This window comes from Uloborus diversus, chromosome 2 (assembly GCF_026930045.1).
Source record: "Uloborus diversus isolate 005 chromosome 2, Udiv.v.3.1, whole genome shotgun sequence".
Lineage (NCBI taxonomy): Eukaryota > Metazoa > Arthropoda > Arachnida > Araneae > Uloboridae > Uloborus > Uloborus diversus.
The window spans coordinates 88,575,199-88,588,213 of record NC_072732.1 but is presented as its reverse complement, the minus strand read 5'-3'; the positions used below and the strand labels follow the sequence as shown (position 1 = coordinate 88,588,213).

The window sequence follows — 13,015 nt, the reverse complement described above, 5'->3', positions numbered from 1 at the left end:
TCAAGGTCATATTGCCAACTGTCAATCATGCAATAGTGATACTCGAGATAAAATAAATAAACTAACCATAAAAAGTGTGTGTGGGGGGGAGAGGGGGGTTGCTCCGTCGCCGTTGGTAATGCAAAAAAGAGATGTCAAACTGTTTTAACTGATTACTTTAATTTATTAAATGCTTTTTAAGACAAGTGTGTGCTGTCAGTATACCTTTATTTAAAAAAAACAGATTAATTACACGTGACGTAAAATGTAGTAAACCTTTCGCGATTGTTTCGATTGTGTTCTACAAAGGGAACAACAGCCCATTTTGAAAAAGGTAAATTAAGTAGTTCCTCCTAATAGCGGACACCTCCCAATAACGGACAAAACTTCTAGTCCCTTGACTGTCCACTAATCGGAGGTTTCACTGTATAATGTAGCTCAAAATCAATTTTTCTTATACTGTATTGTTATTTTTTTAATATACCGCTTTCTTGGTTCTACTTTTCTTGTAGTCAAATGCAGTAGACTTTTTTTGATGTAATAAGAATGGCGCAAAAATTACGAATTGAAAAATCTTTTTTTTCTTCTGGAAAATGGCTTCTGCTTGATTTATTACATCACAGAATTCATTCAAAAAATGCTCAGAGATATTACTGTTATTCTGCATGGAAAATGGCGAAATTATAAAGATGGTATTAGCCTGACTAAATTTATAAATAATCCGTCATAGACGTGTAAAAAGTACCTTTTAAATTCGGATGTGAAAATTATAATATGTTCCTAAATATATTAGAGTAAGAGCCCATGGGTGCCAGACATACGTCATCGCATAAAGGCCCAAAATTTTACTGCGTAAGCGCACTGGAGCAGGTATGAAGGGTTCGCTATTAGTTAAGCTGACTCACGCTGGCTTTGGCGGGCAAGAGGTAGCAAAGGCGCGAAAAAATGGTGAACAAAAACATCATAGTATAACGCGTGATTTTTTAATATTTTATTAGGGGTACTATTACGAGTTAAACCTTACAAAGCCAGACACTTAGCACGCTGGCTTTGCGCAGCCAGACACTTCAAAGCAGGGGAAAAATGGTGCACAAAAACATCATAGTATAAAGCGCGATTTTTTTATATATTGTAAGGGGTGCTACTAGGAGTTACGTCTTACAATGCCAGACACTTCGCACGCTGGCCTTGCGCAGCCAGACACTTCGCACGCTGGCCTTGCGCAGCCAGACACTTCAAAGTTGGGAAAAATCGTGTCCAAAAACATCATAGTATAAAGCGTGATTTTTTTTATATTTTGTAAGGGGTGCTACTAGGAGTTAAGCCTTACAATGCCAGACACTTAGCACGCTGGCATTGCGCAGCCAGACACTTCAAAGTTGGGAAAAATCGTGTCCAAAAACATCATACTATAAAGCGTGATTTTTTTATATTTTGTAAGGGGTGCTACTAGGAGTTACGCCTTACAATGCCAGACACTTCGCACGCTGGCATTGCGCAGCCAGACACTTCAAAGTTGGGAAAAATCGTGTCCAAAAACATCATAGTATAGGGGTGCTACTAGGAGTTATGCCTTACAATGCCAGACACTTCGCACACTGGCCTTGCACAGCCAGACACTTCAAAGTAAATGGTGTCTAAAAACATCATAGCATAAAGCGTGAATTTTTTATTTTTTGTAAAGAGTGCTACAATTAGTTACCCCTTACAAAATATAAAAAGATCACGCTTTATACTATGATGTTTTTGTACACAATTTACTTTGAAGTGTCTGGCTGCGCAAGGCCAGCGTGCGAAGTGTCTGGCATTGTAAGGCGTAACTCCCAGTAGCACCCCTTACAAAATATAAAAAAAATCACGCTTTATACTATGATGTTTTTGGACACGATTTTTCCCAACTTTGAAGTGTCTGGCTGCGCAAGGCCAGCGTGCGAAGTGTCTGGCTGCGCAAAGCCAGCGTGCTAAGTGTCTGGCATTGTAAGGCATAACTCCTAGTAGCACCCCTTACAAAATATAAAAAAATCACGCTTTATACTATGATGTTTTTGGACACGATTTTTCCCAACTTTGAAGTGTCTGGCTGCGCAAGGCCAGCGTGCGAAGTGTCTGGCATTGTAAGGCGTAACTCCTAGTAGCACCCCTTACAACAGTGCTTCTCAACCTTTTTTACTTTGCGGCACACTTAAGAAATTTCTAGATCAACGGGGCACACTGAACTTAATTTTGTAATGGTAGTATAGAAATATTTTTATCATTCACTGATAAAAAGACGGGGGGGGGGACCTTTCTCATATGAATAAAACAATTATAACAAACGTAGTGTATTTAAATTTATTTAGAAAGCAGAAATATTTCGAATATATTGAGGTTGATAATAAACAACAAAACTATAGCTATTTACAGAAAATTATGCTTCATATTTTTAAAAGCATTGCTGTCAAACATGTCATTAAAGTGCACACTGCGGCTAAACAATTTATCAAATAATGTTTCAAAAAAGAAGCAAGCAAGAAATTAAAACCATGCACCTAACTTCCGTTTGACACTAATTTTTGCAAAGACGTTTGATGTTCGGCTCTATGCGGGAAAGAACTACACGAAGTTCTTGATCCAGCCTCTTTAGAGGTGATCTCTTACTGTTTTTTATAAGTGCGAGGGCTAAGAGGAAGAGTTCGCAAAGATATGTAATTGAGAATGGTAGCAGCACATCAATAGCAAGACAAAAGATAGTGGGATACTCATTTTTAACCAGCAAACAAAATTCTTCCAGATTCACTTCGTTCAACTTAAGTTTAAGAGTACAGTCGCGGAATAAGGCCGCGGATTCGCGGAATAAGGCCGTTTTATGCATCCAACCCGGCTTCAAGCCGCGTTCAATGCAGGAGGGAATTCCCTCCACCTACATTGAAGGATTATTGGCGGATGTTTCCCACAAGAAGTACAATTACAAGTAATTACTAGGGATGAAGTTCTGTATATTTGTTTCGTTAATAAAAATTTTATTTTTAAATGAAATTGAAAACCAAAATAAAATAAATTAATTAAAATAAATCAATTTGAAACAATTTTTTCAGAAAAAAAGGATAATAAAAGCATATTTCGGAACAGTTGTGAAAATTTTGGAGGGGATTGGAACCCTAAAAACCCACCCCTTAAGTGCGGCCATGATATTGACAATCACAAAAGGCAAAAATTTTAATTTAGAAATGTATTTAAAAGATCCAGACATATTTTTACACAATTTACTGATTAATGCTAGTTCTCACAATGTTGATCCCCAGTCAAAATTAATAAAAGCTATTGCATTTGTCACAAGCTATTTTTGATTAAATTTATGAAATTCAAGTAATAAATTAAAAGGATGAAATAATAGGATTCATTATTGCAATATAATATGATTCACAGTGTAGTCGTCATAAGTAATTAACCCATTATGCCCCAAATTATTTTCAGAAAAAGCAATATGTTTTTTAATGCTCAATCTAACTATAAAAAAGACAAACACACACAAAAAAAAGATATTGTACAATATTTTGATGGGAACGTAAGCGGATGGACTAATGGGAACGTAAAGAAGAATCCACGATTTGACAAAAACGGGTCTTCCCATCAACCCGGCTGCAATCTCCCTTTTATCCACCTTCCGCTTGAACCCGGGCTGAAGCCGGAGTGTGCATAAACAGGGCCAAAGAAAGGTCTTTAGCCTGATGCATCCCCAGATGAAGAGAATGGATCACGAATTCAGTCATACTGTTCCATGGTAATATTCTTAAAATAGTGCTTTAACTTGTCCTGAAGTATGACTAAATGTTTTGCCACCACATTCAGCAGCTTTTCTTCCATCCCATTTTCTTCACATACCATGCTGACGGTCCGTTTGAACATGTTCAATGAGCCACGAACTACTTCTTCTCTCCACAGCTGAATTTTTGATTTGAACCCGTTTATAGCTTGTTCATACATATAACCCAAATTCTCTCCTTGTCCTTGCATTTTCCGATTCAATTCGTTAAGGTTTTGAAAAATGTCAGCCATGTACGCTAGTTTTGCCAGCCAATATTTGTCTTGCAACAAACTGGCGTACTGCAATTTCGTTTTTTAAAATCAAAAACTGTCGTAACTCGTCCCTCAAATCAAAAATTCTTGATAGTGCCTCACCACGTGAAAGCCAGCGAATCTCTATATGAAGAAGTAGGGGGTGGTGATCTGCCCTCATTTGTTTACAAAATACGGAGAAAAGGCAAGAACTACGCGGCCTCAATTTTTTTAAATTCACGATTTTTACGACTTCAGCCAAAGCTGACTTCAGGCTTATCCGGTAAATTCTGCCATGATAACTTCATGATGGAGGAAACAATATATGGTTTTAGTTTCTATTTTACTAAGTCTCAGAACCGAGCTTTGCGAAACTACGATAAAAGGAAATTAGTATCGGAACTGGAAAAGAGGGAAAATAAAGCTAAAGCTGGGGGTAAAATTCCTGGGGAAGGGGATGATACTCCCGTTTGCGAAAGAATTAGAAAATTTTCTGTATTATTTGTTGATTTCGTGGAAATTAAAATCTGTTTTCAAAAACTAAAAGCAATAGGATCACAAGAAGTTTAACAGAAGTGAGGCATCAAATCCCCCCTCTCCCCTTGTCGGGTATGTCCCTTTGCACATGATCGACAGGGTGAATTTAGAAGTTACAGAACGATCGAACGCTATTCGGTCGTAACTTCAAGGCTCATTCTTTTTATATAACTACGAAAATACCGCGGCACACCGGGTTCCTTGTTGCGGCGCACCAGTGTGCCGCGGCACACCGGTTGCGAAGCCCTGCCTTACAATATATAAAAAAATCGCGCTTTATACTATGATGTTTTTGTGCACCATTTTTTCCCTGCTTTGAAGTGTCTGGCTGCGCAAAGCCAGCGTGCTAAGTGTCTGGCTTTGTAAGGTTTAACTCGTAATAGTACCCCTAATAAAATATTAAAAAATCACGCGTTATACTATGATGTTCTTTTTCACCATTTTTTCGCGCCTTTGCTACCTCTTGCCCGCCAAAGCCAGCGTGAGTCAGCTTAACTAATAGCGAACCCTTCATACCTGCTCCAGTGCGCTTACGCAGGAAAATTTTGGGCCTTTATACTATGACGTATGTCTGGCTATCATGGGCTCTTGGACTATATGATAAAGTTTGAGAAAGCGTTACAAATAAAGAAAACTGAGGAAGTGTTGTTTTTTTTTCTTACATGAATCAGCTCATAAATGAATAGAGAAAATAGGGTCGTAACTGTTTTTAATCTTTAAGTTTGAACGAAAATGTCTATGAACAACTACATAAACTCGATGAAAGTAAATTGCAAATCGTCACTAATTTAGTTGATTTCCCGTGTTAGCTTGTTTAGCTGGTTAGTATCTAAATTGATTTTTTTTTCAGTGTTTGAAGATGTTCATAAAAGGAGGGGGGCGGCAGCAAATTTTATATTTTCACTTTTCTGAAATTTTAATCTTATGTACAGAATGTTGTTTTATAGATGGATAAATAATGTAACATTTACTACACAAATTTGATAAATATGTTTTCTTTACTTCTTGTGGGTTGTGGGGTATGAAGTGATAAAAAAAAAAATCCTTCTTTTTTTCGCTCCTTCTGCAGCAAAAGCAGCTGTAGGTAATATCAAGTCAGAGTCTCTGTCTGAAATTCGATCACTTCGAGCACCGCCTGATGTTATTAGAGACATTCTCGAAGGGGTTCTCCGTCTTATGGGAATTTTTGATACATCATGGGTTAGTATGAAAAGGTAAGATTTGATTTTTCCTTCTTTTCCCTTTGCTATGGATATTACATGTAACGAATGATTCGCATGTTTTGTATCAAAATCTGCAAATGATCTGAGAAGTGATTAACAGAACAACATGAAAATGTACTTAAAAACGAATTTGCAGCTTAAACATAAACAACGTACTTAGTACAAGAGGCGGAGCGTAGAGTATTCTAAATTTAATTCCCAGCATTTGTTGTATGTTTAGGTTAAAATTCCTAATAATTCACCTTTGTCATTTAGATGCACTTGAATCTTTAGATCAGATTGGATTTTTATCTAGGTTTTTATTTATGTCACCGATGAAGGTAGAAAATGTTTCCGTTAAATTTGGTAAATGGTTTATATTTTTGGAGCGAAAAAGACCTTCTTAGCGACTTTAGTACTCGCAGTAACTGTGTAGAATTTTTGAAAACGCCTGTTAGGCTGGGAAGTCTCAGTGCACTCTTGGCCTCAACTTAATCATTCTATCAAACCATCGCTAAGTGTGCATTAATTATGTATGCAGGGTGAGTCTGAATAAAACGGCACATTTTTACTGAGTGAGAGAAAGCATCTAAACACGCAAGAACATATAAGAACGTATATAGTCGCAAACGCAAAGCTGACGCATTACATACACACAAAGCGAGAAACTGACGGATGTGAGACAGGTCACAAAATTATTTTCCTAAAAATGATTTTGCGCAACATCATAGTTTTAAAGAAAGGTTTAAAGCAGATGTTGACATTTGTGGCCCTGCTGCTGTATTACATGCGCCGCAATGACTACGCCTCGACCATCGCGTCGTAACGAAGGACCTCTCTTTAAATATTTCACCAATCGTTAGGTTGTCGTTGCGACGTGTATATTAGAGTTACAAACCGCAAATTTGAGCAACCGTTTTAAGTTTTTCTTGAAAACTAAAATGCTGGGTAAAATTGTGTAACGAATTCGTGACCTATTTCACATCTGTCAGTTTCTGGCTTTGTGTGTATGAAATATATTAACATTGCGTTTGCAACCACACGTTCCTATATATTCTTGCTAGTTCAGATGTTTGCTATCACCTAGTAAAGTTTTAATGTCTTGTTCGGTCTCACCATGTATAACTTCGGACGTAGGAAATAAGCTGTAATCCAATATACGTATAAAAGTAAATTTTTAGTTCTTTATGGTCACAAAGCTATCTGTTTTGTTTCCAAATATTATCTTAAAAGTAAATTAACAGGATTTTCCTTGTCAATATAAAATGAAGTTCTGTAAAAAGATATTCATAGCTCACATTGAAACACAGAAGGAACCCAAATAGAGGACGAATTGGCTACTCAGTACACTAGCAAAGCATTTAATTATATTTCCCAGCATACTCTTAGCCACTTCTCTCATTTCCCACACGCCACAGAAATCAGGGACACTGTGTGACAACATTTTACTTTTCTTCTATAGTATTGAGAAAAAAACTGATTTGTATCAAGTTGGATCTGCTAAACATAAATATACACTCCTGTTTGTGAAAATTGCAACACCATGAAGGAAGCATCATAGTTGAATGAAATTTAATACACAGTTGAGCGGTAATGGTACAAATAAATGATTACATTTTCAAACCAAACAAACAATGAAAAGAGATAAAAATTAGTATTTTGTGTGGCCACCATGCGCCGCAATAAGAACTGCTACACGACTCGGCATAGAGTGAAACAAAGTTTGGATATTTGCCTGGGAAGAGTATTCCATATTGTTTGTATGCGCAACCAAAGTTCGTTTGTCGAAGCAACAGGACGAGGATCACGAGCGAGACACCGCCCAACGAAATACCACACATGTTCAAGTGGTGACATATCCGGGGAATATGCAGGCCAAGGAAGAAACTGTACCTGCTGCAAATCAAGGTAGAATTTGAGAGTTCTGGCGACATGTGGACGGGCATTATCCTGCTGGAATACAGCTAACGTTACATTTCGGGGTCCACTTCCGGATTTCCGAGCTGTCCGACCACTGCTTTCAAACATTCATGATTGTGCTGCTGTTACCCTGCACACGAGTGGCTACTGCACGATAAGACAATCCAGCTTCAATAAGGCAGACGATTCTGCCCCGTTCAAACTCCAAAATTTGCTCAAATTTCGCTTTCTTTCGCCGAAGAGGCATAGTAAAGATTCAGTTAACGTTTACTCTAGCATATAGCCACCGATAATCATACACGCCTTGCTACAGCCGTCTATTTATATAATGGTTCGATCCGCCGTTCAGAGGGCGCTGCTCAGCATACGCATGCGCTTCCAGTCTGCAATTCTAATCATTTGCATATCATGTCCAACTTTACATTTCCTGCAATTTTCAGCTCACTCGCGTAAGTCCTTCGTGGTGTAGCAATTTTCACAAACAGGAATGTATATTGATGAAAGCGTTCATCTTGTTCATCACTCACCATTGCAAGGTTAGGAGGGAAAAAATGAAAGTGAGAATGCAAGACATGTATATTCAATGACATTCCGCACCCCATATAGTTTCAAATTTTTGCAACAAGTTTTTCCCTAAAAATTTGGCATTTTTATTGTTTTTTTGACTGACTAAAAATCTTCCAACTACCTCTTTTAGAGACAACCAAGCCGATAATTCTTTTTGGGTGAGATTTTCATCGCGGTCATTGTACTTCATAAACATTTTTATTTGTGGGCCGACAAAAATGCCTTCTTTTAATTTATCTTCACTTAATTCGGGAAAAATACTTTACAAATTCAAAAATCCTTTGCCATTTTTATCCATAGGTTTGACAAAATATTTCGTCAAACCGATTTTATATGTAGGGGAAACCCGGGCAACATGAATACCTTAAGCTTTTCTTGCTTATTGTCGTTTAGTTATAACTGGGGAAGTTGAAACAAATGTTTATAATCAGTCTTAATTTATTGAACTTACGTAATGCAATAACGGTTTTCCTTAATATTAATAAAACTATTAGATATAAGGACATTTTGCAACAACGGCATGAATATCCACTTTGCCCGACACCCCGGGTAAAGTGGATTTGGTACTAGGGCAAAGCGGACAACATTATTTGTCATGAAACTAAACATTAAAAATAAAATAACCATCGAAAGTTAAAGGAACATATTCAAAAAACATTTTTTTTGCTACAATGCTAATTATTGTAGTTGTTACAAATAAAGAAATTGAACTTGAAAATAAAATAAACATCGAAATTTAAAGGAACATATTAAAAAACATTTTTGGTACAATACTAATTATTGCAGTTATTATTATAACAAACAAGGAATTTAAACTAAAAAAAAAATCAACATCCAAAATTATAGGAGCATATTAAAAAAGAAAAAAAAACATTTTTCTACTACAGTACTAATTATTGCAGTTATCATAAACAAAATCATCACCATTTTCGAATACTGAACTCTTTCTGACACCACTGAGTACAAATACGACGTTGTATCCAGTTTTCCGTTGGTTGATCATCTTCAATGTACATTTCATCACAGAAAATGCACCTTATATCATCAAATTTCTTTTCATCTATCTTCTTATTTATTCTCTTTCGCAGACTTGTGTTTGTGGCAGAGATTTTTGATTTGCAATGCTTTTGGTAGTAGTCTTTTAAACAGTCTTCTGAGAAGTTTTAGTTGAAGCATTATCTAGTGACTTCATGGCAGTCTTTCTTTTTTGTTTTTTCAAGTTTTTGTTTCTGATCTTCCATTACTGGAGTACTTGTCAGGTGTGCAGATCTTTGTAGCTTTCGTTTATGTATTATTACTGGTTTAGCAGGCTGAGGAATAGGTCGTAAAACTGAGAGACTATAGTCAGGGCCGTATCCAGAGGGGGGGAGGCCTGACGGGTCCGCCCCCCCCCCCGAAACCCAAAATGTTTTGTACCGTAAAACAGAAGGTTTTTTTTTTTTATTTATTTTTTTTTTTAACTTCCTAATGTCAGAAAAGGAAAATAACAAAGTTTTCTTTATTCTTAATTTTGCTACTATTCAAAATTTATAATATTTTGAAGAATTGCAGAAAAAGCAGTTCTAGTTCTCATTAAGCCGCAAGGCACACTTGAAATTTAGACCTTTAATTAGGACTTCCTGCTCTCTTTCCCAATTCAATTCAGGGCAGTCCAGGGTTAAGGCAGGCCCTTTGTCAGTTCGTTGTTTTTCAAGTCTACCAAACTGACTTCTGTGCACTTCCTCCTCCAGGGGCGTGCACAGAAATTTTGGGGCTGTCACAAATGTCTTTTTTGGGCCCCCTCCATATTGTTTACTCATATTTTCAACCCTAGGTTAAAAAATATTGGACCCCATTTAAGCTCGGGCCCGGGCCAACAGGTGTCCTTTCTCCCCTCTGTGCACGACCCTGCCCTCCTCCCCCTATAACTCTTATAAAACTTACACTGTACTGATTTCGAGCCGGGGACTCCCCAAAGACTGGGCCCCTATTTTCCGATTAGACGAGTACCTTGTTACCTAGATGTGCCAAATTCAGCTCCATGATACATCCTGAGTAAAAAATGCCAAAATCACGATTCTCGCGTTTTTGTGGCATAATTTTCAAGATCATTTATGTGACTGATATATTTCATGTCTTGCATTTATTTAATGCCGAATTCAGTATCATGGAAGTTCTTTTGTTATTGCTTGTTTTTTTTTTCATACCTCTACTGCATACTGTTAATACCTTAAGTATGAGAAGAAAAAAAATAACACTTACTCTCATTTTCTGCACTACTTGTGATTAAAAAAAAAAGTTTGTTTCGAGAAATATTTCGTTGCATTTATTTTTCAACTTAAAACGGGTGTGTCTTACAAAGTTGTAATCATTTTGTAAGACTGTACAATCAACTTCTGAAAAGTGCAAATAAAGAGCTTCAAATAATTTCAACTGTTCGAGAGTCTTTGAAAATTATTTAAGTTTTTGAAATTCCTTGAAAAGTTCTTCAATTTTGTATCTTATCAAGAAAATAAAGTATGAATTGCCCAAATGGCCAGAATATTATTCTTCTGTTCTTATTTTCTGAATGTCTACACCAGCGGTTCCCAACCTTTTTCTCTTTGCGAACCCCTTGGAACAGGCAAAAAAGTTCGCGAACCCCCTGATGTTGAAATTATTAACATGTAAGAAACAATAAAAAAACAGCATGTTTGCTTTCCATTTTTTGCAGCATTTGATTGCAATAAACAAAAATATAATTGTAAAATATCATTAAGTGCAAACATTAATAAAAAGTTAAAACTACATCTACAAGAAAAATTATAAAGAAGAAGTTATAACCAACTATTTTTTAAAGCATACTTTAAATTGGGGAAAAAATCCTTAATGCGATATTTGTGGCTGTTTGACGGAACAAAGAAACTGAAAGTTTGGTTCAATGTCTCACAGTTTGAGTCTTAAATCAGGCTCTGCATTCAATCTGCTTCGGTATTTATCTTAGAGATAAGTATAGGAGGAAAATCCTTTCTCGCACAAATATGTTGTACAAAATGGTAACAAAATTCGAATTGCTTTTTTGGACAAAACGGTATAGTCATTTCTTACACTGAGCCATAAGTCAATTAACGAGAGCTCTTTAAAGGTAGTTTTCAATGAATTATCACAGGATAACTCGATGAGCATTTCCTTTTCAGGTAATGTCAGGGTGTTCTCTAAGCATGGATTTCCTTCAAAAGGATTGCGTATCCAGTTGTTTGAGAGAGGGACGTTACGCCTATTAGGAAAATACTCGTCAAAAGTTAGTTCAAGATGTTGCAGATGCTCACATACATTTCTTTTAACGCTTTCATCAAGTTTCATTGAGTTTTCTGATAAAAAAACTACTAAGAGAAGTGAAACAAGAAAACTCACCCATTTCTAGGCATTGGATCCAGAAATTCAATTTTTTTTTGCCATAGCTTCAATTTTATCATATACAACAAAAATATTAACAACTGCATCTTGCAAGGATAGATTTAATTCATTTAATTTTGAAAAGATGTCAGCTAAATATGCAAGCCTTTGCATCCAAAGAGGATCGAATATGCAAGTGGACAAGTGAAATGGATGATCAACAAAAAATGCTTGGACTTCTGACTTCAATTCAAATAAGCGTGTCAAAATTTTGCCACGGGAAAGTCATCTAACTTCTGTGTGAAGAAGTAAAGTAACATGAAGGCTTCTCAATTCCTCACAAAGCGCGTGAAATAGACGGCAGTTTGTGGCACGTGATTTTATGAAATTTACAATTTTTACCGCATCATTCAAAGTAGCGGATAATTCTGCGGGAATACGCTTACATGCTAATGCTTGTCTATGAATGCAGCAATGAGTCCATTCAATTTTCTCGTTGATCTTCTTTACTCGCACCACAAAGCCAACAAATTTTCCTGTCATTGATTTTGCACCATCCGTGCACACACCCACACACAAAGACCAATCTATTCCATTTTCTTCAAAGTAACTGTTGACCAGTTCGAAAATTGCTTCTCCAGTTGTGTTGGTTTTCAAAGGTTTTGCAAACAGTACATCTTTTTTAATTGTATCGTTAAAAATATACTTAACATAGACAAGTAACATTGCAGCGTTTGCTACATCAGTCGACTCATCAAGCTGGATCGCAAAATTGTTCTCTTTTATTCTATTCACAAGTTCTTTCTCCACATTACTTACCAAATCAGTAATTCTGCGTGATACTGTGTTGTTTGATAGCGGAACCAGGTCAATTTTTTTTTTTTGCTGACTTTTCTCCCAGCATAAACTTAGCAATATCTTTAGCACACGGTCCAATTAAATTTTCTGCAATTGTACGTGGCTGTCCAGATCTTGCAATTCTGTAACTGACTCGATATGAAGCTTCAAGGGCCATTTTACTATCTTCGTTGGATTCTAACAGGAACGTAGAGACGCTACACTTTTTATTATATTCCAATTTTCTTTTAAAATATTCGATAGGTTTGTCCTTGTGTGTCGGATGCTTTGTTTCGAGGTGTCTTCTCAGAAGTGACGGTTTCAAACTGCTGTTCGCTAGAACTTCGTTGCAGAGAAGACAAAGCGGTCTGTCTAGGTTCAGACTCTTCTCCAGTAAAATAAAAGCCCATTTGTAAATAGTCACTGTCATATTTTCGCTTTTTTCCTTTTTTTCTCCCCTAGTTCACTTTTCTGTTTAGTCGGGGGAGGCGGCAGTTCATTACAGCTATCTATTTCAATATCCTGTGTTGATTCGAAAGTTACTGCTGATGTTGAGGGTTGATCGATTGACTGCTTGTCCATTT

General features: G+C 36.7%; 1 protein-coding gene across 1 annotated transcript in view; it reads left to right on the top strand.

Annotated features, from left to right (window-relative positions):
- The window catches only part of LOC129235279 (cytoplasmic dynein 2 heavy chain 1-like), a 288,399-nt gene that overhangs the window by 195,971 nt on the left and 79,413 nt on the right, over nt 1–13,015 (top strand). The window contains 1 exon segment of the mRNA XM_054868999.1: nt 5,621–5,765. Coding sequence (XP_054724974.1) covers nt 5,621–5,765 — 145 coding nt within the window.